Genomic DNA, 26626 nt, shown 5'->3' on the forward strand with positions numbered 1-26626 from the left:
TCTAATTACTAGGATTTATGATCTTAAAGAAACCTGCCCCATTTGCATGTTTGTTCTGCATGGGTGATCCAACCTCAAGGAAGTGTCTAGAATGAGAAGCAAAGAGCCTGGGCACTGTCACAAATCAAAAAGAGCCAGGGCTAAATGCAGGGACTAGCCTTGTAAGCCATCCCACTGTAGGTGCATGACCAGCAGCCCACTGCCTGCAAGGAGCTCTCATATGTCAAAGAGAAGGCTGGGCTTTCAAGGTTATTAACTTTGGGTCCTTGAGGTGGGATCTGGCTTCCCTCCTTGTTGCCCAGACTGCCCTGATGCTCTCACCTATCTTAAAAAGTAGCAAAATAGGCTTTACGTGGTAGAGGTCTCCAAAGAGACACACTCCACTCACAGAGACTTCATCTGTTGCTGCTGCATGTTTCTGTTGAAGTTCAGCATCAGAGATGGCAGCAGAATGGGCCATGTGCTCGAGGAGCAGGCTCAGGCCAGGAAGTAGAGACTTTGAAGATACAACCCAGGTGAGACCCAAATACAGGTTCACCCAATATATCCATGCAGCTGAGGAAAAGGAATCTGGAGTCTCAATCAGCTAACTGGGTCCCATGTGTTTCTGCCCCAGCTACCACTGGTCTAGCCTTCTCTCTCAGCCCACTCTCAGTCTTGACGGAGAGGCAAACAAATATACACGTGCTGGACCATTTAAGATCCTCATTTTCTATCTTATCTACTCTTTGGTGAGAACTGGGAAATTTGGAAGGTAAAATAGAATCAGTACCATAGTAGTACGATCAAATCCTTTCTAAAATATGCATTATTTCTTAAGAAAAGGGGCTGATTTATAACTAAAGGTGTTTATCTTAGGAAGAGTGTTTACTTTAAAATTCTTACTTATAATTAAATATTGCTTAATTAGAAGTGAAACTTGCAAGTTAAGATACACTAAATACATGTTCCAAACTTAAAAATTCCACCCTAGATTGCAGGCAATCAACCCAGTCAGGACTCAACTCCTACACACACACATGTATGCACATGTTCATGTAGACACACGTGTACTTTTTAACAAGAAACAGGCCCATTTCAACTGGATTGTCAACACTCTTAATGTAAGACTTGCTTTTTAGGCTTAACTTCAGGGTTAATCATAAAGCAATTGGCTTATTTGCCCCCAAGCATAAACATGTGTTACTCCCATGAGAACAAGAACATTATTTCATGCTTAGAAAGCAGGCATAAGTATCAGTGTTCAAAACAGCCTGAGCGAAAATTTAGGCTTGGACAAATGTCAGGCTAAGCCTGTGGTCTATTTCACTGTTAGAAAGAACTTTTGGTCGGTCAAAGTTAATCACTGGGGCTAAGCATTCCTGCACTCGCATTCCTTCTTCCAGCAGTCTCAGGACTCAGGAATTCACACCAAATATGAGAAATGGAGCAATTATATCCTAACTTCCTTTTCCCCTTCCAACATATCCAAGTGGGCACTAGAACCAATTGAGACCATGTATGAATCTGGTTTGTCATTGTTTGGGCAATGTAAAAATACCTGGGTTCCGTATTGGTTTGGACTGGTTCACTAGGCAGGAAAAACACCAAGGTGGGCTTTGGAAGACCTGGGTTCTGGTCCGGGTGCAGTCTTTCCTCCTCTGCCAGTTGGGATGTCTGGACCTGCTGGGGTCTTTTCCAGCTCTGACAGTGTCATGAGTGATGTGTGGCATGACCTCAGGCAAGCTTTCAAACCCAGGTCACTTACATGCCAACAGAGCCTAATAATCTCTGTCCTGTGCTTGTTAGTGGGCTGAGGGCAAGCGTGTCAGAGGGAAGAGCATTAGCACCGTCATTATTTCAACGAGACCAGTTCAGGAAGGACTGGGCTCTTCTGGGTAAGTACAGTTGGCCCTGCTTGTTACTCCCAAGTGGTTCAAGCCCTGTCTCAAGGCCTCTAGCTCTACATCCTCGAATGGCTAATCCTGCTGAGCATGCGCCTTCCACGGACCACAGAAGGTCGGTGGCCTTTCTCCTCTCCCCGGACCTGGTGAGATACTTGTGCCCAGGAAGTTTCATAATTTCCATTTCACCAAATGTCCTGGATGGCAGGATGAGCCTAGGCTTTTTTTAGTCACTCCTGACTGAAAGGTAGACAATCCTTAGCTGTTTGTTTATTTTTCTCCAAATAAGTACCTCTCTCTCATCAAGTTTTCATTTGGTTCAGAAACTAAGCATCTTTCTCTAAAACTGCCTGATTTAGGGGCTCTTAAACTCCTCTGAAGTCTTGTGAATGGGGAGTTTACTTTAACTGCTGACGGCCTGACTGTATTCTGGCTGAGAAGCCTTGGTGAACTCTGACCTTCCATCCAGTTTGCCTCTCCATCTAGGTCCAAAATCCAAAATGCCCAGGAGAGTAATTAGCCCAAATGACAGTGGCAGAAGAAGACTTAAGCAGCAGTCTTGGCTAATGATACTTAACTGAGCTGGACAGGCACAGATGGCTGAGCTATTGCATACCTCATGTCCTGGACACTTTTGAAAATTCTCATATTCTTATCCTTCAAGATGACTTCACTTTTGCACTTATTAGAAATGCAACCATTCCTTTAGGGGCTGGTATTTGGATTAGTACTTAGAATGGTGCTCCAAAACCATCACATTTACTGTAAGAAATCATATATGCACATGATGGCAAGACCATCTAGTGAGCACAATCATGAACCAGGCACTAAACAAGGAATTCTGCTTACACTAGTCAATGTAACCCCCATTAATACCACTATTTTACAAGTAGGGCAATTGAGGCATCAGGGAGTTAAGTGACTTGCCCAGGCTCTATACTAGTAAATGGCAAGGCTAGGAGTCAAGCTCCTTCTGCCTAGCTCCAACCCTGTGCTCTTTCCCGTTACACCTGGACACCGTAGCTTTGTAGAAGCCCCTCAGAATATTCACTACTGTGCTGGCAGACCTGTAGCTATAGGACTTGGCATCCTGAGACTCTTTCTGCCTCGTCCACCATCTGCTATTGAAGTGTGCTAAAGGCCAATCAACAGTTCACTGTCAGTTGCCAGGGGAGAGGATACCTCACAGAATGAGGTGATTTTCATGCACTTAGAGTCTGAGCACCCCTGAGGGTGGAGAGCACTCTTAAAAGGGTTCCATGATACACCTGTGGCTTTCAGGCCATCTCTGATACGAGATGTGTGTGTAGGGCAGAGCCCTGTGTCCACACACCCTATGTGTGTCTGTTCCATAGAGGACACAGGTGTGGTCTTGGCTACCCCTGGCTGGTCTCACTGCATGCTCTTTGAGGCTGAAATCACCTGGGAACCCAGGCTCCCCCAAAGCTGTGCCTCGGGAAGAAAAGGAAGAAGCGATGTTGCTGAACCAGTTTCCAAACCAGATGTACCCGCTTGTGAGCTGCGTGATGCCTCCTGGCTGACAGCTAGCTCTATTTCTACATTCACAACCCAGGGACAGAGGACCTTGGGAAGGTCAGGACAGCTGGAAGTGTGAAATGAATGCAGCCTGCATAGCTGTCAAAGGATCAAGCTGTCTGCGGCGGCTGACTGACCATGCACACACACACTCAGCAGCACCCGGCTAGGCATTACCTACTTCACCACCGATGTAGAAGTCAGTGTTTGTCGGGTGAACGACAGCATCACTGTCGATCGAGGCAATGTCAGCCTGTACAACTTGCAACTATAACAGGTAAACAAATGTATATCAACTGTGTTGGACCGAGACCCACGCACAGGCACATTTACTAATGCCCCAATGGCAGGGCTGGCCTACCTGGTCGATTCCAACATATGAGCCAAAGGGGCAACCAGTCCACGCAGTGTGCGCACATGTGGATGGGGGTGAGCAGAGGAGGAGGAGGAGGAATAGCAAATGTGACATGTTTAAATCAAACAGTTGAATGACAAGTCCAAAAAAAGAGAAACACACACATGAGATCATTTCCAAAGGTTAAAAGAAATAACAAAACAACGAATGCCCCAGTTCACTTCGCAAAAACCTATAAAACTGGCACCCCATGGAGAACCACTAAAACATGGCATCTGTTTTTTAAAGAAAAAAAAAAAAAATGTGGACCATCAGGCCAACCAAAACAACAAGTTTCTCCATTTTGTCTGCAGCAATCAACTTACAGGCTTCAACCTGTACTCTTGTGACATTTGTCTACCTGCAAGGGATTATCCTTGTGAACCGAGAAAACAGTATAGATATATGTGGAGGACTGCCCTTATTTCCACCCCCCTCAAAGTGTGCACATAGTTTTCCAGGCTTATCTCTTATGCTAGCCAATCTTACTTTCGTGTATTTTACATTTAAAATGTACTTTGGTAGGATCCTTGCTTTCTCTAGCTTTCAGGGGAAGAAAGTACCTGTATAAGCCAATTGGAAGATAAGTTTGAGCAGGGGCATTCCTGAGTACCAGTTCCCATGTTTCCAGTTCACTGTTGTATGAAATTTGTGTGGGTCAGGCCTGACTCTAGAATGAGCATGTCTTCCAATAAGGAAGTCTGCCATCTTACAAATGCTGCTGAGCCTGGGAGCTAAACACTGGCAAAACACACCTAGGTCAGCACCGCGGTTGAGAGGGCTTCTATGGGCATTTGTGTAGCCCGTTTGCCCTGGCAAGGCTCTACACCCAAGAAGACAGGCGTTGTGATCATGCCTCTGAGCTGACAGTTCTTTGTATGCAAAGACGAAGCCAGAGAGATACTGAGAGGGAGCAGTTCTCAGCTTGCCCTGAACCATCCTCCCTCCTGAGCAGATAGATGCCATGGTTCTGGACAGTTCTCCTGCACAGGGAATGGCTCAGAAGGAGACACTGCCTTTCTCTTCACTATTAGGCTTGATCCCAATAATTCACTAAGGTGGCACTCAGTCATATATTATTTTCTGTTGTAGAAAAAGTTGAAGAAGTGATTTGAGGAAAACTGATTTACTTGAGGATTAAAGACAGCCCAATGGCATACTGATGCAGGTTAACGCTCACCCTTCTCAAGTGCTTTCAAGCTTTGTTTGAGTGTCATTTCTAATTAAGGTTTAAATGGAGAAACTATCATTTTGTAGTTACCTGAGATTGTTCAGTTCTTAAATAAATAAATAAACCAAACACATTTAAAAAAATTCCCCCCAAGTAACCAGCAGTCAGTCTGATCATTATGGAAGAGAATTTAGAAGGTAACACATTTGCATTCAGAAGGAAAACAGCCAATTACACTTAATGAAGCTTGTCAGACCTCTTCCATTTGGAAAGGTTTAGTGCACTTAGACGTTCAATTTCTACACTCACACATCAGTCTCTGATTTGGGAATTTGGCTTCACCACTCTAAATATAAGATGAAGAGCCTAAATTCTGGGTTCCATAACTTTTCATCTGACAGCTGGTGGTGCCAAACCCCATCCCCAATTACCTAGGTCATCTTTAAGGTCAATGTCAGCATTGGTAGGATTGATTATGGCCTCCACCTCAAAGCCGGCTAAATTACTGATTTCACTGTGAATAAGGTTCAGCTGAAAAGAAAAGCATGAGGTGGGAAATAACAGGACAGCTGGGAAGTCACAGAGAAGTGAGCCTTGGGGTACAGATGAAGGGCAGTGGATATTCAAAATGCAGTGGGCACAAAAAGGGACATGGAGGCACTGGCTAAAATGAGTCTATTGCAAACCTAAGACTCAAATGTCACTCAGGATGCTGCACGGAAAAAAACTAGGTTGAGGGTTCAGAACCTGTGGGGTGATGCTTGGGATAAAAGAGAGGTGTAAGTCACGCTGGGCCTGAAGGTCCACTTCCCTTTAAAGGCACCTGTGATCTGGGAGCCAAACTAAGGCACCAATCAAGACCCAGAATCAAAATGCACCCTGCTGAGGCTGGGATGGTATGTGTCCTTTCCCTCAAGCACTAGGATGGTGCAGAAGTCACACATGGTTTGGGTAAAACCCTAGTGACTGTGCCATTGTCCTCTGAGTGGCTGTGAATCTTTAAGGGTGACCTCATCACTGTGACTACTGGCTGGCTGGCTGGCTCCCCTGCCCTGCTCAAGGAGCTAGAATGTTCTACTACTTAGAAATATCTCATTTTACATGCCCATTAGTTATGTAATGCTGAAAGTGGTAAAACTCAGGGAGAGAAAAAGCAGTTCTCACTAGCAAAACAATGTGCCTCTTAAGCTGTTTTCATCTTGTTACTGAGGTTATTCTGAGGCCCAATGGACAGCTTATCGATCCTTTTCCTTGAGTGAGCTTTGTCTACTCAACCAACTGGCTCCTTCTGAAGAGCCACTAAACGAACTTCCTCCCCATTTTCTTTTCATTCTGTTGCCAGAGCAATCCTTGGCACCTGCGTATGAGAGAAATCCCAAGTTCTCGACTCTCCTGTCAGAGGAGTCCTTCTTTCTCCCTTCTGTTTTTGGCTATAAGTGCCCAAAGCAAAGCTCTGTCTCTCTCTCTTTTAATGAAGATGTTCATTCTTCAGTGACACAAATTCCTAACAGCTGCAGCAAAGAGAAATGTCTAAGCAGCAGACTGTGATCCAGGCTGGAGAGTTGACTGTGGCCGCCCACAGGGCCCAGCAGGGGTAGGAGCCTTTGCCCTCAGCAATTAGGCTGAGGAGAGGTCTGTGTGCAAACAGTTGGCAGGGAGGCTCTTGGCAACTGAGCTCCAAGTTGCTGAATTTCTGGGGCCAAAAATTTTGTTCAAAACAAAACCAAACAAAAAACTTGACACTCCATAAGCATCAGTAATATAAACCCACATTTCTGATTCCCAGAAGCTGTGAATAGATTCTTTAAAAAGGAACATGCTTAGACTAAAAGTCATCCTTTGTGAGAAAGGAGTTGTGGAAATAAATTAGCGATATGGCTGGGCAAGGACTCTGGTCAGGCCTTGACATGGGGTGGCTGGTGGGCCTTTTCCACCCCTTGGACCTTCTGGGTTATTGTCGCCAGCACCACGGGGTCCTCTCACAGAGCCACAGAAAGGCAGGCAGCAGGGCTAGGCGACTGCTGCCCTGGGGGGGGGGGGCACACACAGACTGGAGTGGTCACGGGGTAAGGGAAGTGAACAATCAGGATTCAGAACAAGGTAGAGGATTTTATTATATCATTTAAGTATTGCATTTGAATCCAGACAAATGCTGCTTTAAGAAACTCATATTAAGCCAATATTCCCTACTCCACCAAAACAAAACTAAACTCTACACAGTGTGAGAGGCAGGAGGTTGATGAGGGAGAAAGGTGAAGGAGAAAAAAAGGAAAGAAATATTTCCCTCGGTGTAGCACGGATGAATAGTCTTAAGACATCTATCAGATTCCTTTTTTGTTTTAAAACCACGTGTTCAAATCCATAAAATTCACATTATTTTTTTCAACTGTATAAGTGCTTCAGAATTTCTACTCATAAATGCCTCAACAGAAAATCTGCAGTATTCACGGGGTCCAATTCAACTAGCCAAGGAAACCACCAGTAGCCTGTCTCTGACTCTGTCTTGGGGAGAACGACTACTTCTGTTTAGGGGAATGGATCCTCTAGGGAAACTGGTGTTCCACGGCTTTGCTGAAGGGAGACAGCTGTAGCAAACAGAACTCAAGTTCCTTGGAGACTCCCCAGTTCACTCTGGACTCATCTGCCCTCCCTTCAGACCAGAGGCAGCTGGCTTGTGGAAGCATGGAATACTGTACCTCCAGGAGCAATGACTACACAACATTGAAAACGTCCAGCTAACCAAGTGCTATTAACTCTCTCACATCTTGAGGACGAGGCTAGAGTCATGATCTTCCAACTAATCTTTGCTGTGTGCCAGGGCTCAGCATAAGTCCTCCGGGTGTGGCAGCTAAGCCTCAAAACAGTTCTGCTATTAAATAAAAATGTACAAATATGTACTTTTAAAAATCCACTGGAGTGTGTGCTGGGGGTGGGGTGGGTCTGTGTGGGGAGTGGTGTGGAGGAGATTGAGGCAAATTGATTCAGGTACCCTGAGAAGATAAATGGGTAACGAACTTGGCCTAGGCCAACAGTGAGATGTGCTCCCCTGAACAAGAGAAGAAAACCCATGAATACCAGAGGGTGCAAGAGGGAAAAGGATCCAACTTCCCCCTTGGTCACAAATGAAGAGGCCCAATCCTAGGAGGTCCCAGGGCCCCTCCTACCACACAGGTCAAATTCAACTGGGCCTTTCAGCCAAAGGGTCATATGGCTGTCTGAGCTCACAGCAAGCAATTATACTTGTGGGCTGGGAAATCAGATTTCTGGGAACTGAAAATTGCCAGGAATAGCTTGATTTGGAAGGAAGGAGGAGGGTCGTTAATTATTTCAGAATCTGAACAAGGTGTTTACTACTTTGTTCCATCATTGGGAAAGATGGAAAACCACAAGTTTTAAACCACAGCATGGAGGATTAGTTGTAAGTATCATTGGCCACTAGAGAAAGTGACCAAAGGGTACTGCCAGTTATAAAGCAGGAGGGGTCCCAGATGGCTGCCAGACTGGGAGAAAGGGACTTTGCTGAACAACCTGAAAGATCTCTTCAGCACTGGGATTTGATTATTCTAATCTCAGTTGGTTGTGCTATAGCCAGCCTCTGATGTCCACAGTACCCAAGTCTTCCCTATAGTGGTCATGCCCACACTGATTTTTGTTCTCTGTCATCATGCACACTCTATTTGAGTATACGCTCTTTGAAGGCACAGAGTGTGTTGCCCTGAGTGCCACATAATGCCTAACACAGTGCTAGGGTTTCTGTAGGAACACATAATTGGATTTGAATGTCAAACATAATTCTGAAACCATCCCTTCTCCACTGCCTTCCCTTAAAACAGCGCTAATGGAAATGTCAGAGCTCAGGAACAGGGCCTGTGGCCTGGCTTGGATCTGGGCTGGCTCAGAGCCAGCTCAGCCTTGTCTGGAAGGGGGCTGGTGTGTACCATTTAGGGCAGATCAAGAGGTGGTTTGCTGATGATGACAGGGATGGAGCCAATGGCTTAAAGCTATTGGATGGATATCAAGGCTGTCTTGACATAACCTACTTGGCTACGGCAAGTAGTGCAGTCTTTTTTTTTTTTTTTTTTGGCACAATAGGATTAGAAATTCAATTTTAGGAAGTGAAGTGATTGTTAAAGACTATCCTAGTCATATATGGACTCTGGCCTTGTAATTGTCAAATATTGGTGTCTCTCATTCCCTCATAATGGGAAGAGGAAGGAAAACTGGCCAGGCTCATTTCCCTGTGCTAGCTAGTGAAATGCAACTCTTTTCCTGTCTCCAAAGTCTATTTCAACTCAAGGGGCTGGAAAGGGCTATGTCATCCATAGAATTGGTCCTAGTTTCCTCATAGACAACTATGTTTTTCCTGAGGGCCTACTCCTGCTCTCATCTCAGGGACAAAGTGGCTCATTCATTTGTGTTTGCTGCCTGCCCTGTACTTATCCCCAGCCTGAATCCCTCTGGAGGCTTGGGCCTGGCAGTGGGATCTGATGGGTTTCAGGCCAGCCCGTGCCTCACAAAGACACATGTGGGCACTGCCAGGACACCCAGCAACTGAGTCTCTCTTCACAGCCTCATCAGTTTCCTCGACTGTCTCAGAAGCCAATCATCAGCTATCACAGTGGAAAGGGGTGAACAGCCCTTTCTTCCTCCTTGCTGCTTCAAGAACTCTCTCTCTCTCCTTACAGTTTTCCAGTCACTAGGAGAAGAGTGTCTGGATCTGAGGAAGAATGCCCATGGACTCCGCCTTTGCCTTTAATGGCCTACGGGGCTCAGGTGGGAACCTTGATGTGTTTGGGAAATATGCAGACTCACTCACTTCATCCTGAGACTGCCTGCCCAACTGCTGCAACTAACACTGACTGTTAACAATTTACTACCATTTGATACAGATTTATAGAAATGCACACTGAAAGTGTTATTTCTGAATCAAACTATCAGGTTCTAAAACCTCTTTTCAGAGACTGCAAATTGGCTGAAGCACAAAGTAAAAACATTTAGTTGACTCAGATTTACAGCACTAATTTCTTTTTAAAATAATTCAACAATGTGTGTGAATCATAGAATAATGAAAATGATTACTCCTGAGACTTCAGGATGTGAAATACAACATCATTAACAACAACAATTAGGTCCCAGGCTCCTAAGCCCTGGGCCTGTTTTCTCTTCTGAGTAGCTTAGCAACTGTGCTTTACAAGGCTGGAGCAAGCACAGTATCACCTTTCTTCACCCTCAGCTTGCCTGCAATATTCAAGCATTGGTTTCACTGTCACAGATGGAAAAATAAGATTCCTGGAACATGGGGTATCATACAGTCATCATTCTAAAGTACCCTTTTTGAAATATTCCTAAATCCTAGTCAAAACGAATGTCTTTAATAATAACATTTAAAGTGTGCTTTGTGTAAAAGTATGTTTGTGTCTGTTTTATGACTCTTGCGCCTTTTGTACTATATGGTGTGGCTATCACCTGACAGTAATAGCCAATAAAGGGCCAGAAAGTATCATTTCCCAAATAATCCGCTGCAACATAAACACTCACTGTCTCAGGCTTAGGGGCCCAGGGTTCCGGAAAAGACAGCTGGCACCCTCATTTCTAACACTGGTGCCCAGGCTGACATGACATGCGACTTTACCCTGTGAAGCTGCATTTGGGGAGATGTAGTTTACTCTGAAAAGGTATCGGCAGTGCTGAGTTCTAGGTTACCTCTTTTTGGGTTTGTGAGTCTTGGCCCAATTAAGTTGGAAGCACAGTTAACAAGCACAGCAGTCTCAGGGTAGCTTGGTGTGGGAAGAAGGCTGAGTAGTCTGTCCTGCATTCAGCCCCTGTGCGTACAGCTGACCATTTTACACTAGGTTATAGCTCTCCCAATCCTTTCAGATTCTCTCTCCAAAAATCAAGATTTCAAACAAGGAAATTAGTTCCATTGTCAAGCCCACTTCTTTCATTTGCCTTTTATTTCTTAAACAGCATTAGATGGCATGTCCTTAAATTATTATAGAATACCAGTACTTCTCTATGGCTTTATGAGTCCCCCCCCCCCCATACACACACACACTCTGAATGGAGAATAGTATTTGCCAAATTTGCGCTATATGGGATGTTTATTCCTGTGCTACCTGGTTCTGAGGCCTGAAACCAAGTGTACCCAAAATAGAGAAGATGGTGCTGTCTTTGTTGAGGACTGCTGATGTGTGCCTCACTCTGCAGAGGAGTCAGCAAGGCTCGCCTGCATGCAATAGAGCCCAAAGTGACAAGGCACTTAGCCCATTTCTTTCCGAAGAGCAGAGTGACAAGAAGGACTTCTCCACTTGTATATGGGTATCTGTATAGCAGAGTGCTGCAATGCTGGAGGTATGTGAGTTCATTCAGCAGAAGAGGTGTGAGGAATTCTGGTTTCAGGCTGGCGTGGTTGGAAAAAGTAGCAAGATGAACACAGGGAAGGAAGAAGCCAGGGTCTAGGGCTGCCCCCAAGTGAGGGAGGGAAGGAAAAAGAGACGGTAGCTCAAGGAGTTCTACCTGCTTAACAGGCCTCTAAGTCCTGCATGGCGTCTGCATTAAGGATCCAGAACATACTGAAGCTACCTATTCCTCAGTAGCAGGGGTTTTTCACGCTTCAGTTCAAACCAAAGCATTTTGGATGACAAGTCACATTAACTTTCAACATATTATTCAAAGGACATGTGAAGGGGTATGAAACTAGACCCAGGTGGTTGCCTTCACTGCTGAGTTTAAAATTTTTAAATGAATAGCATTTTTTTTAAATAAAATCTTGCAAAGCCCCAGACCTTAAGATGACAACTAGTGCTGCTTTTTTTTTTTTTTTTCTTTTGAAAAATACATACAAAATACAGAGAATGGTTATAAAATGTAAACTGTAATGGTTATTTTCTGGAACACAGAGTCCATCACAGGAATTGCATCATGAGAGACTGAGTGCAATCGGTGACAGGAAAAGGGGAAGGGCTGGGGGGACTTGCAATGACGTGATCGAGAGGACTGTGTCACTGTGATGCAAAAGAAAATCGACAGTGAGGATTTAAAAATGATGCAGCTTCAGAACCAAGTTCTTAGACATTAAAACTAAACACAATTTACATGGAATGTCAAATTCATGCCTTTAACTGTTTAATGTACGATAAAAAAAAAAATTAAGAAAGTTTAATTCCCTCTTTCTCCACCCCCCTTTTTTTTGGTGTTAATAGAGAAATAGTAATTAACTCTCATTCTCAGCTCTTAAAAGCTTTTGCATCATTTTTATTTTCAATAAAAGTGAATCATCTTTTACAAAACCATGGCGTCCTTGCAAAGTTGCATCACTGGGGTGGCTGAAAATATATTGCCCAAAGTTAAAACAAACAAACAGTTGGTTTGAAGAACCGTCTGGTGGCTCAGTGAAGAAACTCCCAGAGTACCCACTTAGTATGTCTAAAAACAACCCCACCCCTGGTCAGGGGGCTCTGCCTTCAGTGCCCATCAAAAAGAGCATGCTGCCTGTTCACTTCCCAGGACAGGGGTTTTGACTTCTGGATGTTTTTCTGGCTGGTGCTAGCTGATGACCACGTTATCCCATGGAAATGGCTCCTTACCCAGTCTATCTCCTGACTCCCCAAAGAAGTCCTGATTCCCTTTTCTTTCCACTATGTCCTCTTCCCTATGTGCCAGAGTCCCCCCTCAGCCTGATGGTCTCCTCAGCACTCCCTCCACAGCCTTCTCTGAGGCCTCTCCTAAGCAACCCCCCCCCACACTCTCTCCCCTCCCACAAGGCCTGGAGTGGCCTTGAGAATCCCCAGGCCTTCCAGTGAAGGTGGCCGGTACCCATCTGCCCCAGGGGTCCCTCAAGAGACTAGAGCCACGTGTTTGCCTACCTTCTGGCCGAGGAAGAGGCTCTTGGTGGAGAGGACAGTGAAGCCGTCGGCAGGCGTGCCCTCGGTCGTGCTGTCGGCGCTGGCTGCCTTGCTGACTTCTCCCTGCTTCTTCTTGCACAAATATAAGAGTCAGTATGTGGCCAAACCGGCAGAGGTTGCTTTTCTAACAAGAAGACAGCTCACGGGCCTTGCCCCTAGTACTGAAGAGCAAACAGGAAACTGAACCATAACCAAGTCTGGTCAGCATTTCTTAAAGTGGGGTCTGCAAACTTATTCTGGGGGTCTAAGAGTTATAGAAGAGTGTTAAATTATATTTTCACCACTTTTTAATCTTTATAAAAACAGCCACTTAAAAATAAAATTTTACTTTTATGTGATAATTTAGAACAAACATTTTCATAAATTCAGACTGAGTAAATGGCTTTTGATTAGGGGCCTTCAATTTCTCTTTTCTTGCTAGAAAGATATTCAAGTTTAAGGTGGGGGGGGGAAGCCCTGTTTTGGGTCATTAGTTTTCAAAAAGCCAAGAAGTAGACAAGGACCACAGGAGCTAAGCCTCTCTCCCTTTCTCTCCTTCTTCTTCATTAAAATCAGTCTTGAAGAAGGATTCAGAAGGTGGCTGTTGGGGAATCCATCTGTCTCCTTGGGAACCACCCCCTCCAGAGGGCACCAATCACAGCATGCTCTTCAGCCCCTTCCTCAGCACCATTTTGTCTGAAGTATAAGTAGCCTGGGGTTCCCAAGGACCTTCCAGGGAGTATGTGGGCATAGAGAGTAATAAAAAATCAATTTCTAGATTCCCAACTTTCTAATGCACTAAAATTTGTCTGTCTTAAAGGTCCCTAGGTGGTGAAATGGTTAAGTACTCAATTGCCAACTTAAAGCCTGGGGGTTTGAACCACCCAGCAGTACCATGGAAGAAAAGGCCTAGCAATCTGCTTCCCTTAAGATTACAGTCAAGAAAATCCTATGGAATAGAGTGGGAGAAAAATGTGAAACAAAACTCAAAATCATTAAAAAAAGGGGGGGGGGCAGGTTTGCTGGTCTGATAGACTCTGGTGGAACCCCTGAGACTATGGCCCCTAGCTGCCCTTCAGGTCTGGAATTGAACCCACTCCTCTGGCTTCCAGACAAACAAGATAGGCATATGAGCTGAACATTTATATTAGGTAGACACACTCCTTGGAGAGATCGATCAGTCATGAGAGAATAGAAGGGCTGTGTATGCATAGGGAGACAGTTCAGGGGGCAGGAGTGGATGGGAGGGAAGGACAGAAGGAAGAGGTGACTATGGGCAGGAAGTGGAAGAGGAGCTATTGCATTGTGGGAAACTGCAGTCAATATCATGAGACAAAGTGTATGTGAACTGCTGTATGGAACATGAATTTGCTCTGTAAACTTTCATCCAAATCACAATAAAAAATTTTAAAGAAAGAAAATCCTATGGAATATCTAAACATCTTGTGGGACTAGGTTACGCGGCTTGAAGGCCAAGGACCATTGTCTCAGGGGATATCAAAGTCAATGGGCATAACATAGGTCATAAAGATCGTAGGTTGTTGAGTAGCCTCCAGGGTCTTAAAAGCTTGCCAGCGGCCATCTAAGATACAACTATAGGTCTCTTCCCATCTGAAGCAAAGGAGTGAAGGAACCAAAGACTTAAGGAAGCAATTACTCCACAAGACGAATGGCCCACATGAACCACAGCCTCCTCTAGCCTGAGACCAGAAGAACTAGATGGTGCCTGGCTACCACTACCTTCTGCTCTGACAGGGACACAGGAGAAGGTTTCAGTTAGAATGGAAGAAAAATGTAGAACAAATCTCAAAATCATAAAAAAGAACAAACCTACTGGACTTATACAGACTGGAGGAACCCCTATCACCCTAAGACACCTTTTTAACCTGGAACTGAAGACACTCTTGGAGGTCAACTTTCAGTCCAGTAATACATTAGCCTATCAAATACACAATAACATCTATGAGGTATGTGCTCCATAGAACAATCAAGGCTATGAGTCCAAATGGGCACTATCTGCCCAAAAGCAAAGATGAGAAGGCAAAGAGGGGCAGGGAAACTGGAGAGATGGAAGTGAGGAAGGCACAGCAGAAACGGGGAGAGTGCTTACTTTGCCAGGATAACAACCAATGTCACAGAACAATTTAGGTATAAATTGTTGAATGGGAAACTAATTTTGTGTATAAACTTTTCCTTAAACACAATAAAATGTTAAAAACAAAACCCTGTGGAGCAGATGTACTCTATAATACATGGGGTCACCCTAAGTTGGAATTGACTCAAAAGCAACTAACAACAGCAACAGTGATCTATGTCCATGGTGACAGCTTCATGCCAGTTTCTCTTTTCAAAAACCTCCCTTCTTTTCCGACTTCCCAGTCTGTAGAATGGTGCACTGACTGCCCTGGGCTTCATTCTTTTCCTTGTCTTCTGTATATTACTGTTAAGGGCAAAGCTTGTATTAGATATGGATAATGTGGCTCATTTTGGGTTTTCTGCATTCAGATACATTGTAGAGTTCGTGTAGTGAGAACAATGGTAATTTTTGTTTAAACACTTCATTTTTTCCCTCTACCAATTATTATCAAAAAGTACATATTCCTGCCATCAGCCATCTAAGATGTAACTGTTGGTCTCTACTTGTCCAGAGCAAAAAAGAAAGAAGAAAACCAAAGACTCAAAGAAGAAACTAGTTTACAAGACAATCTACATGAACCACAGCCTCATCTACCCTGAGACCAGAAAAACTCGCTGGTACCCAGCTATCACTACTGACCATTCTAATCAGGGTCACAATAGATAGATCCTGATAGACTAGGATAAAAACATGGAGCAGAACCTCAAATTACTTAAAGAAAAAAATAAAATAAAAAATCAGACTGATTGGACTGGTTGAGACTAGAGGAATTCCCAAGACAGAGATATTCTTCAAACCTTGAAGCCAAACTAACCTCTGAGATCACCTTATAGCTAAATAACAGATTGGCTCACAAGGTAATGAGTATCACCCACAAGCATTATGCTCCTTTTAAAAAATCACCTGTATGAGATCAAATGGTCAATGATTATTTAAAAACAAAAATGAGAATGTAAGGAGGCAGGGAAACTAGATTAATGGAAATTGAACAACCAGAATGGAAATAGGAGAATAATCAGAGTATGAAGAATGTAGCCAATGTCACTGAAAAATTTTTGTAGAAATTGTTGAATAAAGACCTCAACTGCTATTTAAGCATTCACTGAAAACATAATAAAATACTAATTAAAAGAAAAAAAAAAGTACATCACTCCAGACAAAGGGTACCACAGAAGCAAATCAACAAGTAGGGTAAGAATTAGTAAAGATGGCCGCGCCTTCCTTCATACTGGCCATAAACTCAGGACACAGTCTATGCGCTATTTCTCTTAGCATTCAAATTCATGAATGTATTAGCGTTTTTACTTATATTGAAAAATGAGGTCTAATTTTGCTGACTGCTTTAACTTTAGGACTGCTTTGACAATTAAGTTACACAACTGATATCCTCCATAAATAAATGATTTAAATCTGAAGTTCTAAGGCTTTGATATAAAAGATATGATTTAAAAAAAAAAAACATTTTATCAAGAAATAGTAAACTGGCAAAATATATTAAAATTATTATTTTTAATATTGCCAGTATCTTTAATGTCTCAGATTTAACAAGGTGTCTCTAAGTGAGAAAGGAACAGGTAGAATCAACAATTACATCCTAAGTTTTAGTAAAGCCTTTTTTGATATGTTTCCCAGGAACCAAGACAGGGAAAGTCCGAATAACAAATCCTTTTACAAGTCAGCTGTTTCCAATTCTTTCTTTCAACAAAACTGAAGAAGTACCTAATTGAGTTAGCAGCTGATAGATCATTAAAAAACAGACTGATGGAGTTAATAGCAATGTATCAGTGTCGGTTTCTTAATTGTGACAATTGCACCAGGGTTACATAAGAATCTAACAATCAAGGCAACTGGGTGAGGGATGTTTAAGAATTCTCCGCACTGTTTTTACAACTTTTGTGTAAATCTAAAACTATTCTAAAATAACATTTATTTTAAAAAGGCTAAATTAATGACTAATTGTTGGCATATAACTCAGAAAGAGTTTGGAAGATTGAGTGATGTTCCTGTAACAAAATTCTCCATTTCCATTTACTTAACTTTGTGAACAAGATTTTCCAAGCACTTGTATCTATAAATAGGTAAAAATAGGATGCTGAACCCTGCCTCATTTTAGCAATAAGTAACACTCATTTCAGGATATAGGAGCTAATTGGAAAAAAGTCTATCTCCACCCATCCCATTACAAGATGAATTTCCTTAATTTCACCTTTTCCATAATATGTATAAAAATTTGTAAAGTATTGGTCAACTGATCAAGTGTGTATTATTAATAAATCTGATAATTATCTAATCCTATAGAATCCATAAAGTAGATAGAGGGTCAACAAAAAAGGGGAAGACCCTCAACGAGAGGGACTCACACAGTGGCCGTAACAACGGGCTCAAGCATGGTGGGGACTGTGAGGATGGTGCAGGACTGGGCCATGTTTCATTCAGTTGCACACGGGGTCACGATGTCAGAGCCAACTCTATGGCACCTACCAACAATAACACAGAATCCAAAACATCTAGTGCTTTATGGTCATACATTTTTTTCAAAATAAATTTAAATTTATATACATTTTTTTTATTCCATCAAAACCAAACCAAACTCACTGCCACTGAGTCAATTCCAACTCACAGCCACCCCCCATTGGGTTTCTGAGGTGGTAAATCTTTATCGAAATAGATTGCCCCATCTTCCTTCCTCAAAACAGCTGGTGGGTTTGAACCACAAACCTTCTGATTGGCAGTCAACTGCCTTAGGCACTGCACCACCAGAGCTCCTTCTTTTTACTGCAGGGATCAATAAAATGTTATAAACATAAAAATGTATTATATTAGGATGAAATTTGGGGAAGCACGTGAAAGGGAAATAAGGGCTTGAGAAAGAAAAAAAATGTATATTTTCCAACTGTTACAAAAAAGCTTGTTTGTGTATTTTTTTAAATGGATGATAGTATATCAAATCAGCACAATATTAGTATTTCATTGGACACATTGAAATGTGCAGTGAAACATTTTTATTTTTAAATATCAACATTTATTACATACCAAAAATTATACTACTCTGTGCAGCAATTTAAATTTATTATGAAAATTTTAGCTATCAAATTTAAAATGTGTGAGATACAAAGATTTCCAAAATTCTTTTAGGGATAATACAAACAAAAAGTTTGAAAGCCACTGTTTAACCCACCCCAGTGCAACATCATGCACACAGTAGGTGCTCAGGAAATGTGAGGGAATGTGATATAGTTGTTCACACTGATGAATAAGAAGATAAGGATTTAGTGCTTTCTTCCATGGTTACTTGGATTTTAAGAGGTGACAAAGCCCAAACTGATAGAATTTCAGGCATCCTGGAGTGGGAACTATTTTGTTAGGGAGAAAGGGACAGAGAGATTCCCTGTGCCCTTGATATAAGTCAGCAGCCAGGTTATAAGGATTAACCTGTGATATTGGTCATTTTCAGCAATGAATCCTTTGCTTATGGCCTCTTCCGTTAGAGCAACCTGACCCCTCCACCATCAGAACAGAGGAGCATCTGCCAACAGAAGTGGTCTTTGGTCACAGGACATGCCACTGATACTATGAAGTTCTGCATCTGAGTCCTGGCTCTACTGGCTGTGTGACCTTGGACAAAAGGCTCATCTTCACTGAGCATTAGATTCCCCATCTAGAAAATGAGACTAAGTCTGGAGAACCTGATAAAAAATGAGCAGCCAAGAGCAAATGCAGTAAAACACTGTACAGACACAAGCCATTCCTCCCTGGTTCTGTAGACCAGCTATTTGGCAGATAACATCTGCCTCTTCCCCTCAAGGATCTCACCCCACGGAACAAGGGGATGCTTAAGGTCACCATAGCTGTCTTGTGAGATATTACAGCATTCAAAACAGAATGGTCATGCCCTTTTTCTTAAAGCCTATAGTTTGAAATTATGTCCCTTCCTTAGTTCTTGGTATTAAAATGCCCTTTCTTGTATGAAACAGTGATATGTAGATTCTTTTCATATCCTAACTTGGGAGAGGATAAAAAAAGTCAACAAGCAATCTCCAAAATGATTTACTTTTGAAAATTGTATATTAGTATATAAAACCCAAAAGTTTTCTGATGTTGTACAGTCATCCAGATTTGCTGGAGCAGTAAAAAAACGTAAGGTCAGATTCAGCTGGAAAACGTATTTAAGAATCTATAGCACCGAATGTCCCAGAGGCCTTATATGAAATCATCCACCCAAGTGTACCTATACCTAGTCTCTTTGCTCTGATATTTGAACTGCTTGAAATTTCATTAAAAAGCCAACAACATTTCGTAAGGATGGCAGCTTTTCAAAAGAACCAATCCCTTTCTTTGGCATCCCTTGCCGGAACATTAATCACTCAATTTTCAGTTCAGATATTGATTTCTCAAAAAAGAAGGAGGTATGCTACCAAAATCATCTCAAATTTTTGCCAGACAGTGAGAAAAAGAAGAGTAATTTCAGGATCCAAGAGGTTGATTTTCACAGAGGGGTGGAGTGGGGTCTGTGTTTGAAAAATCACAGGTGACATTTTTTTTTTAATTCAAATTTTTGACAAAAACTGTCTTAGAGATCCTCTAAAGATTATCTATCCTAGGACTGTCAGTAAACATTCTGACAAAGGGTCTTAACCTGGAGGATTTCTTAACCTGAGGGATTTCAACATAAATTTATTTTCTTTGAATCTCACACATTTTCTTGAGAAGAGTCCATCGGTTTCCCTGTCTGCCCAAAGGGGTCCATGTTAAGGAAATGTTAGGGACCCCACATATAAGCTCTTATATTCTCTTCTGGGAGGAGCCAAGCATGCTTCTGCCTCAGGGCTACTTCTTCTGCTGGGAGCTCTTTTCTTTGTCATCAGTAACTTGAATGACTGGATACCTTCAGGTCTCTATTCAAGTGTCACCTTCCCAGAGAAGCCTCACCTGACCCCTTATATAAAATTACACTGCCCACACCATCACGATGGACCAGGCAGTGTTTCATTCTGTTGGTCATAAGGTCGCTATGAGTCAGAGCCACTCAACAGCACCTAACAACACAACACTACCATCACAATATGCCCTTTTCTCTACTTACTTCGTCATATTACTTACTCCCTCCCATATTCTGTAAGGAATCTGTCTGTCTGCCCTATTATCCCAAAGCTCACTGGGAGAAGACAGGGGCTGTTTGTTCACTGCTGTATCCCCAGTATCTAGAAAGTAGGTACTCAATAATATTGGTTAAATGAAAGAATAACCCTCTCCTTTAACAACCGGTGTTAAATGTTAGATCAATGGGGCAGCTTTTGAAATATCTTAATGGGGTAAAATGCTTTATATGTGAGCAATAGCCATCAAAATTTTAAAAATATACTTACTCTCTGTCTCAGCAAGTTCAGTGTAAGGACGTTATTCTGCAGATATATTGGTACATGAACACAGAGACCCACATACAAGGATATCTATGTCACTGTGGCACTGTTAGTCACAGCAAACACTGGAAACAATCTAAACATCCAATCATAGATTGCAAGTTACACTGGATTTACATAGTATACAAGTAAGTACAAACCATACTATTAAATACTAAGGCAGCTCTACATGTGTAACTGTAGAAAAATTGCCAAGATAAGAAGAAGAGCAATTAACATTTGTGCCAGACACTATAACTTTTTGTTGTTGTTATTTGCCATCGAGTCGGCCCCGACTCCTAGCGACCCCTCCTTGGGTTTTCAAGGCAGTTATCACTACGGAAGTAGATTGCCCAACCTTCCTTCTGAGGAGTGGCTGGTGGGTTTGAACCGCCAGCCTCCTGGTTAGCAGTCAAGTGCCTTAGGCACTATGCTACCAGAGCTCCTAGACACTATACTAAGAGCTTCATATTAATTCTCTTTAAGCCTTGCAACCAATCTATATTGTATCTACATTTTACAGGTAAGGAAACGGAGACTCCAGAAGTAACTTGCAAAGATCACATACACCTAGGAAATGGCAGAACTGTAACACAAGGCAAGTGGTTGACCTGAGAGATTGAACTCTTAACCACCATGCTATACTGCCAAAACAGTAGGTAATGTAACTTACATTTTTAAAAATTTAAAAGCTGGTAGGATCAAGGAAGGATTTATATATCTATACCCTTTTAAGGAGCTCTGGTGGCATAGTGCCTAAGGTATTTGACTGCTAACCATAAGGCTGGTGGTTCAAACCCACCAGCCACTCCTCGGAAGGAAGGTTGGGCAATCTACTTCTGTAGAGGTATTGCCTGGAAACCCAAGGAGGGGTCGCTATGAGTTGGGACCAACTCGAGGCAGTGAGTTTGGTTTTGGTTTTTAGATATGCCTTTCTGTGCACAGACTTTCTAAAAGGATACACAAAAACCAACTACAGTGATTGCCCAGGGAGAAATGGGGGGATTGCTGTGGGAGTGAGATTCTTTTTACTGCATACTCTTTTGTACTGTCCAAATTCTTAAACTTTTTACCTATGCAAAAACACACTGTACAAATATTTCTAGAGTCACTGAATTGTAAGGCTATAATGTTGTTGTTGTTGTTGTTGTTAGGGGCCACTACGTTGGTTCCAACTCATAGTGACACTCTGTACAATAAAACGAAACACTGAGTGGTCCTGCACCATCCTCACGATCCCTGCGATGCTTGAGCCCATCACCTCAGCCACTGTGTCAATCCATCTTGTTAAGGGTCCTCCCCTTTGTCACTGACCCTCTACTTTACCAAGCATGATATCCTTCTCTAGGGATTGGTCCCTTCCAACAACGCTGCCAAAATAGGTGAAAAGTCTGGCCATTCTCACTTCTACAGAGCATTATGGCTATACTTCTTTCAAGACATATTTGTTTGTTCTTCTGGCAGCCCATGGTATTTTCAATATTCTTTGCCAATACTACATTCAAATGCATCAATTCTTCTTTGGTCTTCCTTATTCATTGTCCAGCTTTCATATGTGTATGAGGCTACTAAATATACCATAGCTTGGGTCAGGCACACCTTAGTTTTCAAAGTGACATCTTTGTTCTTTAACACTTTAAAGAAATATTTTGCAACAGATTTGCCCAGTGTAATACATCCTCTGATTCCTTGACCGCTGCTTCCATCCTCACTGATTGTAATGGACTCCATCATTTTATGGAGAAAACTGAGGCACAAAGAGGGAACAGACTTGCCTGAGCCCACCCAAGTAGGAAGGAGAAACCCAAGAGGTATAGCCAGGGCTCTAGACTCCCAGACCTCAGTGGGCTTCGCTGCTTTCTCTAACCGTTTCCACTATAGCTGACTCAGCTGTCACAACTGGAGATTTTCAAAACCTTCAAATTACATAGAATTGAGGGGAAAATTATGATTTGGAACTCAAGTGTTGACACTTGAAAAATACCAACTCCCTTTCACTACAAGTGCTTTAGTATGTTCTGAAGGCTTTCTCTGCGTGTCCCTGGAAAGAACATTCCACTTAAACCTGGAGATGTAGGGTCCTCCGCTGTTTCTGGGAGCTGACACCACAATTTACATTAAGCAAATGTTTTGAAAATTAGCTGTTCACGGTTCCAATTTCAGCTTCCCCCAGGGTTTAATGTTAGCCAAATACTGGTACAGTAAGCAGACAATGTGTTTTATTGTGTGGAAGAAAAACAGACCACCATAACAGACTTCCTGCTTTTGTAATCAAGGGAAAAGTTGAGCGTTCAAGTGATTATTGGCATATGGTTATTAGAAACACTAAGTTCCAAATATAGCTACTAGGAACTACACACACACACACACGGACATCACCTCGATTTTAAGTCTAAGAAAGGAAAAAAAATAGAATTCCTGGTGTCTGGTAAATTGGAAAGTTCACAAAGCCATGAGGCAAAAACTATTTGGGGAAGACTAGAAGTAACAAGGGAAGTTGGGTTCAGCCCAGGTTTGCGGGCCGACGCTGGAGTCTGAGGAACGTGCTCAAAATCAGTGAGCAGCCTGCTTGCATGAAAGAGGGCCACAGCCAGAGTGAAGGCTGAGCCAAGAGTCCATTCTGCCCCTGCTTGTGCCCAGCACCAAGCGCAGAGGCCCCAGCTCTACAGGCAGCGAGCTCCTTCATGTCCATTTTCAAGAGATGATGGATCTGGCATCTTTTTTAACACACTTCCCTCCACCCACCCCCTTTCCTGCTCCACCCCCTCCCCCAATTGCAAATGTTGAAAGTGGAAAAAGAAGCAGTTCAATCTGCTAATTTTATAGCTAGCAATGGTAAGTAAGGAAGCATTCTGTGAAACCTCCAAGTCTCATGAGCTAGGTGGCATGCACACGCATCTGGAAATAACATGCAGGGTGCTCTTCAATATTGGGTTTCTCCACAAAAAGCTTGGGGTGATTCTGGGCCAGGGAGTGTGGGTGGGAAGAATTTAGATTATGTTGTCTTTAGAGAAATGTTTGTTTGCGCCCAGAAAGCTATGCAAAGAAATACAGCCTTTTTCAACTCAACTAAACCAAAACCAAACTCACTGCCGTGTAGCAACGCCTCCTTGGGTTTCCGAGGCGGTATGGGTATCACTATGGAAGTAGATTTCCCAACCTTCCATCCAAGGAGTGGCCAGTGGGTTTGAACTGCCAGCCTTCTGGTTAACAGTCAAATGCCTTAGGCACTACGCTTCCAGAACTCCAACTCAACAAAAGAAAGGCCCAAAGACAGTGGGCGTAGAAGAGGATCAGAGGTAAAAGAAGGTGCTTCCACATGTGGGTGAAAGCCAGTCTGCCTGAGATGGGTCTGACCTTTGGAACCTGCTCAAGAGGAGGGGACATGCACTGGGAGCAGGCAGGTGCTTGGTTAAGCTGGTCACTGCTCTCTCTGCCTGTCCTGGTGAGAGGATGCAGGTTCCATATTAGGAAGAACCTCCTGAGCCTGAATGATTAGACCCCACAAGGCATTTTGAAGGACTTATTATGGTGGCTTCTTACAAATTAGGGAGGTCACCTTATGCAGAGGTAATTTTCTCTTAGGCTGGCTGCCGGCAAGAAGAAGGACATCTTAGGGGACTCCTCAGGGCAGCCTTGAGATTCCATTTTTTTAAAGGCTGAAGCCAAAGTTTTAACTGTGCTGTCCCTTGTTTGTTTGACCTAAAGCTGTGACAACAGCTCATGGGCCAGGGCCTAGCATGGAAGAAAAAAAGAAAATGTGTTCCCCTTAAGTAAAACCACCCGCCCACAAGCCAGACCTCCTGAGGGTAGGTTGCTGTTCCTTCATGCTTTGAGGGACATGGCACAAGATCTGCTGGCCTTCTCCAGCCAAGAAGTTAGAAGATCACACAGCTAAGAGGGTTTTACCAACCACAAAAAAGACCAGCACCCAGAATCTAGACATCAGGCCAAAAAGGGTCCAATAAGAAGAGCCTGAAGATCGTATCTGCTTTCTTCCTCAACAGAAGCAATCATTCTAAATAGCAGACTCTGGGCCATCTTTGCTGAAACACATTCAGAGAAGCCACACAGCCTTGGCAGCACAATGGCAATTCTGCAGCTGAGCATCAGGACCATGGGGCAGCCAGCCGCTCCAGGCAGGACAGGAGGCAGCCGTACCCTAGCACAGGGAATCTCCTGCACACACAGGGTCATTCCCACGAGCATCTGCATCTCCCTGGAAGGCCAGGCATAGGTCTTACCACCCTGGGGCTACCTGCCTCAGCACCCTCCATACACACTGAAGGCCCACCCATCATCCTTGTTCTTAAGAATTCAGTCCTCCAATTATGTCCAGACTCTGGGAATCTCTGCTGACTCTGGCCACTTGAGCTGGACTAACCCCTATGTAACTAGTTCCTACATGTACCTCCGGAAGCCCCCACCTCCATCAGTGAGCATGAGCACTCAGACAGAAGGAAAACCCTTTATGATCCCATCTATCTGTACCTCCCCACACCCCTTCACACGTCCCTACCAAATCACATACCTTGGACTTCCGGGCCCCTTTCTTGCCTCCTGATTTCTTAGACACGGGTTTCTTCTGGGATGGAGACTTGGCCTTTTTGGCTGGGGGTGGGGTGATGATGGCTTCCAATTTTCCTTTGGATCCTCGTTTCTTGGCTAGCAACTCAGGGTGGATGTTCGGTAACACCCCCCCACTGGCTATGGTGACTCCTTTTAGCAGCTTGCAGGAAAACCAAAGTAGCAGATGGTGAATCAGACCACCCCGTCCTGACTTTCAAGAAGCCAGCCCTGCATATCCACACTCTTGCTTTTGATGAAAACAGCTCCTTCCTCTATGGCATCCACAAGGATGCTGGCAGGACCCAGGCTCACTACATAGAAATCATGGACTTAGAGCCCTCACTCAAATGGAGTTTAGATACTATCTTTCCTCCAGGGAAAGCCAAATACCATGTTTCAACCCATCTCCCCACACACTCACACATCCCTTATAAAGCCTTAAGGAAAAACTGACTCGACAACAGGGGAGCTGCTAATAGTCCAAAACGTGGTTTACACCTTTCGGAGCCAGCAAAATGCCAACCTCTCTTTGGAAAGACGGACAGCTGGGTGGGAGAGTCCCATACCTGATTCAGCTCTTCATCATTGGCCACTGCCAGCAAGATATGCCGAGGTGTGACCCGTCCCTTCTTGTTGTCTCTTGCTGCATTGCCAGCCAGCTCCAGGATCTCCGCTGAAAGGAGACAGAAAGAAATAGGGATCCATTAGATCACTAGAGGATGAACACAGCCCCCTGGTGCCCTCGTTCACAGTGCAGGAACTGGCTCACATAACTTTACAAAGCCACTGCTCTTACTGGGAAGCTTCAGGTGGGTCTTTCTGGCAGTACACTGGGTTGAATCACAGAGCTGTTGAATGGCAAAGCTGGGTACGACCTAAGAGGCCCAATGGTCCAATTCCTTTATTTTGGAGATGAAGAAACTGAGGCTTAGAGAGGAAAGCAGGCCAGTAAACCAGTGGTAGAGCTGAGACTTGAACCCATATTGCTGTCTCTCACAACAAGGCTGCTTGCCGTGAGCACTCTAGATGTGACCAGAGCCAACTCTATGAAATCCTGGGCAAGACGTGTTTCACAGTGTGGCCCTACGAGTGTATTGTGCACCTTGAGCAACAGGTCATGGACTTACAGAGCTTCAAAGGGTGGGCAGCACATTGTGAGTGCTTGATAAATCTTTGTTCACTGAATAATGTTGAACACATACACATGTGGGTTCAAAACGAGAGAGATGGATATGAGTCGTGATCTATCCCCACTACCACTGAGGCAATTCTGACTCATAATTTCTCTACAGGACAAGAGTAGAACTGCCCACAGGGTTTCCAATTCTGTAATCTTCATGGGATCAAACTGCTATATCCTACTCCCACAGAGTAGCTGGTGGATTTGAATTGCTAACCTTTCAGTTAGCAGCTGACTATAATTTAACCAGGGACAACTCAGGGACGCCCAAAGCAGCAGGCCAGAAGAGCAGGAGAAAGGGGATTAAAAGTCAGGAAGCCAGACAGAGTAACAGTCAGCCACAGGGACCCAGGTGGGGGTGATACGAGAGGTCTCCAACAGCAAGACAAACTTGTCTGTCGGTTTGTCCTACTGTGGTGACATGTAGACGTGAGTTTTGAGGCTGAGCCTCTGGTGTTTAAAACCCAGCGAAAT

The 26626-nt window shown here is 43.5% G+C and overlaps 1 protein-coding gene across 1 annotated transcript in view; it reads right to left on the bottom strand.

The window, feature by feature from the left end:
• Window positions 1–26626, bottom strand: part of LOC103199473 (core histone macro-H2A.1) — a 104268-nt gene that overhangs the window by 19481 nt on the left and 58161 nt on the right. The window contains exons 2-5 of the mRNA XM_007943774.2: window positions 25539–25645; window positions 24935–25132; window positions 12850–12960; window positions 5416–5515 (exon numbers count right to left, since the gene is read on the bottom strand). Of these exons, the coding sequence (XP_007941965.1) occupies window positions 5416–5515; window positions 12850–12960; window positions 24935–25132; window positions 25539–25645 (516 nt within the window). The remainder of the gene's footprint in view (window positions 1–5415; window positions 5516–12849; window positions 12961–24934; window positions 25133–25538; window positions 25646–26626) is intronic.

Source organism: Orycteropus afer, unplaced genomic scaffold, assembly GCF_000298275.1.
Source record: "Orycteropus afer afer isolate SDZICR_OR568_19922 unplaced genomic scaffold, OryAfe1.0 scaffold00112, whole genome shotgun sequence".
In the NCBI taxonomy this organism is placed as follows: domain Eukaryota; kingdom Metazoa; phylum Chordata; class Mammalia; order Tubulidentata; family Orycteropodidae; genus Orycteropus; species Orycteropus afer.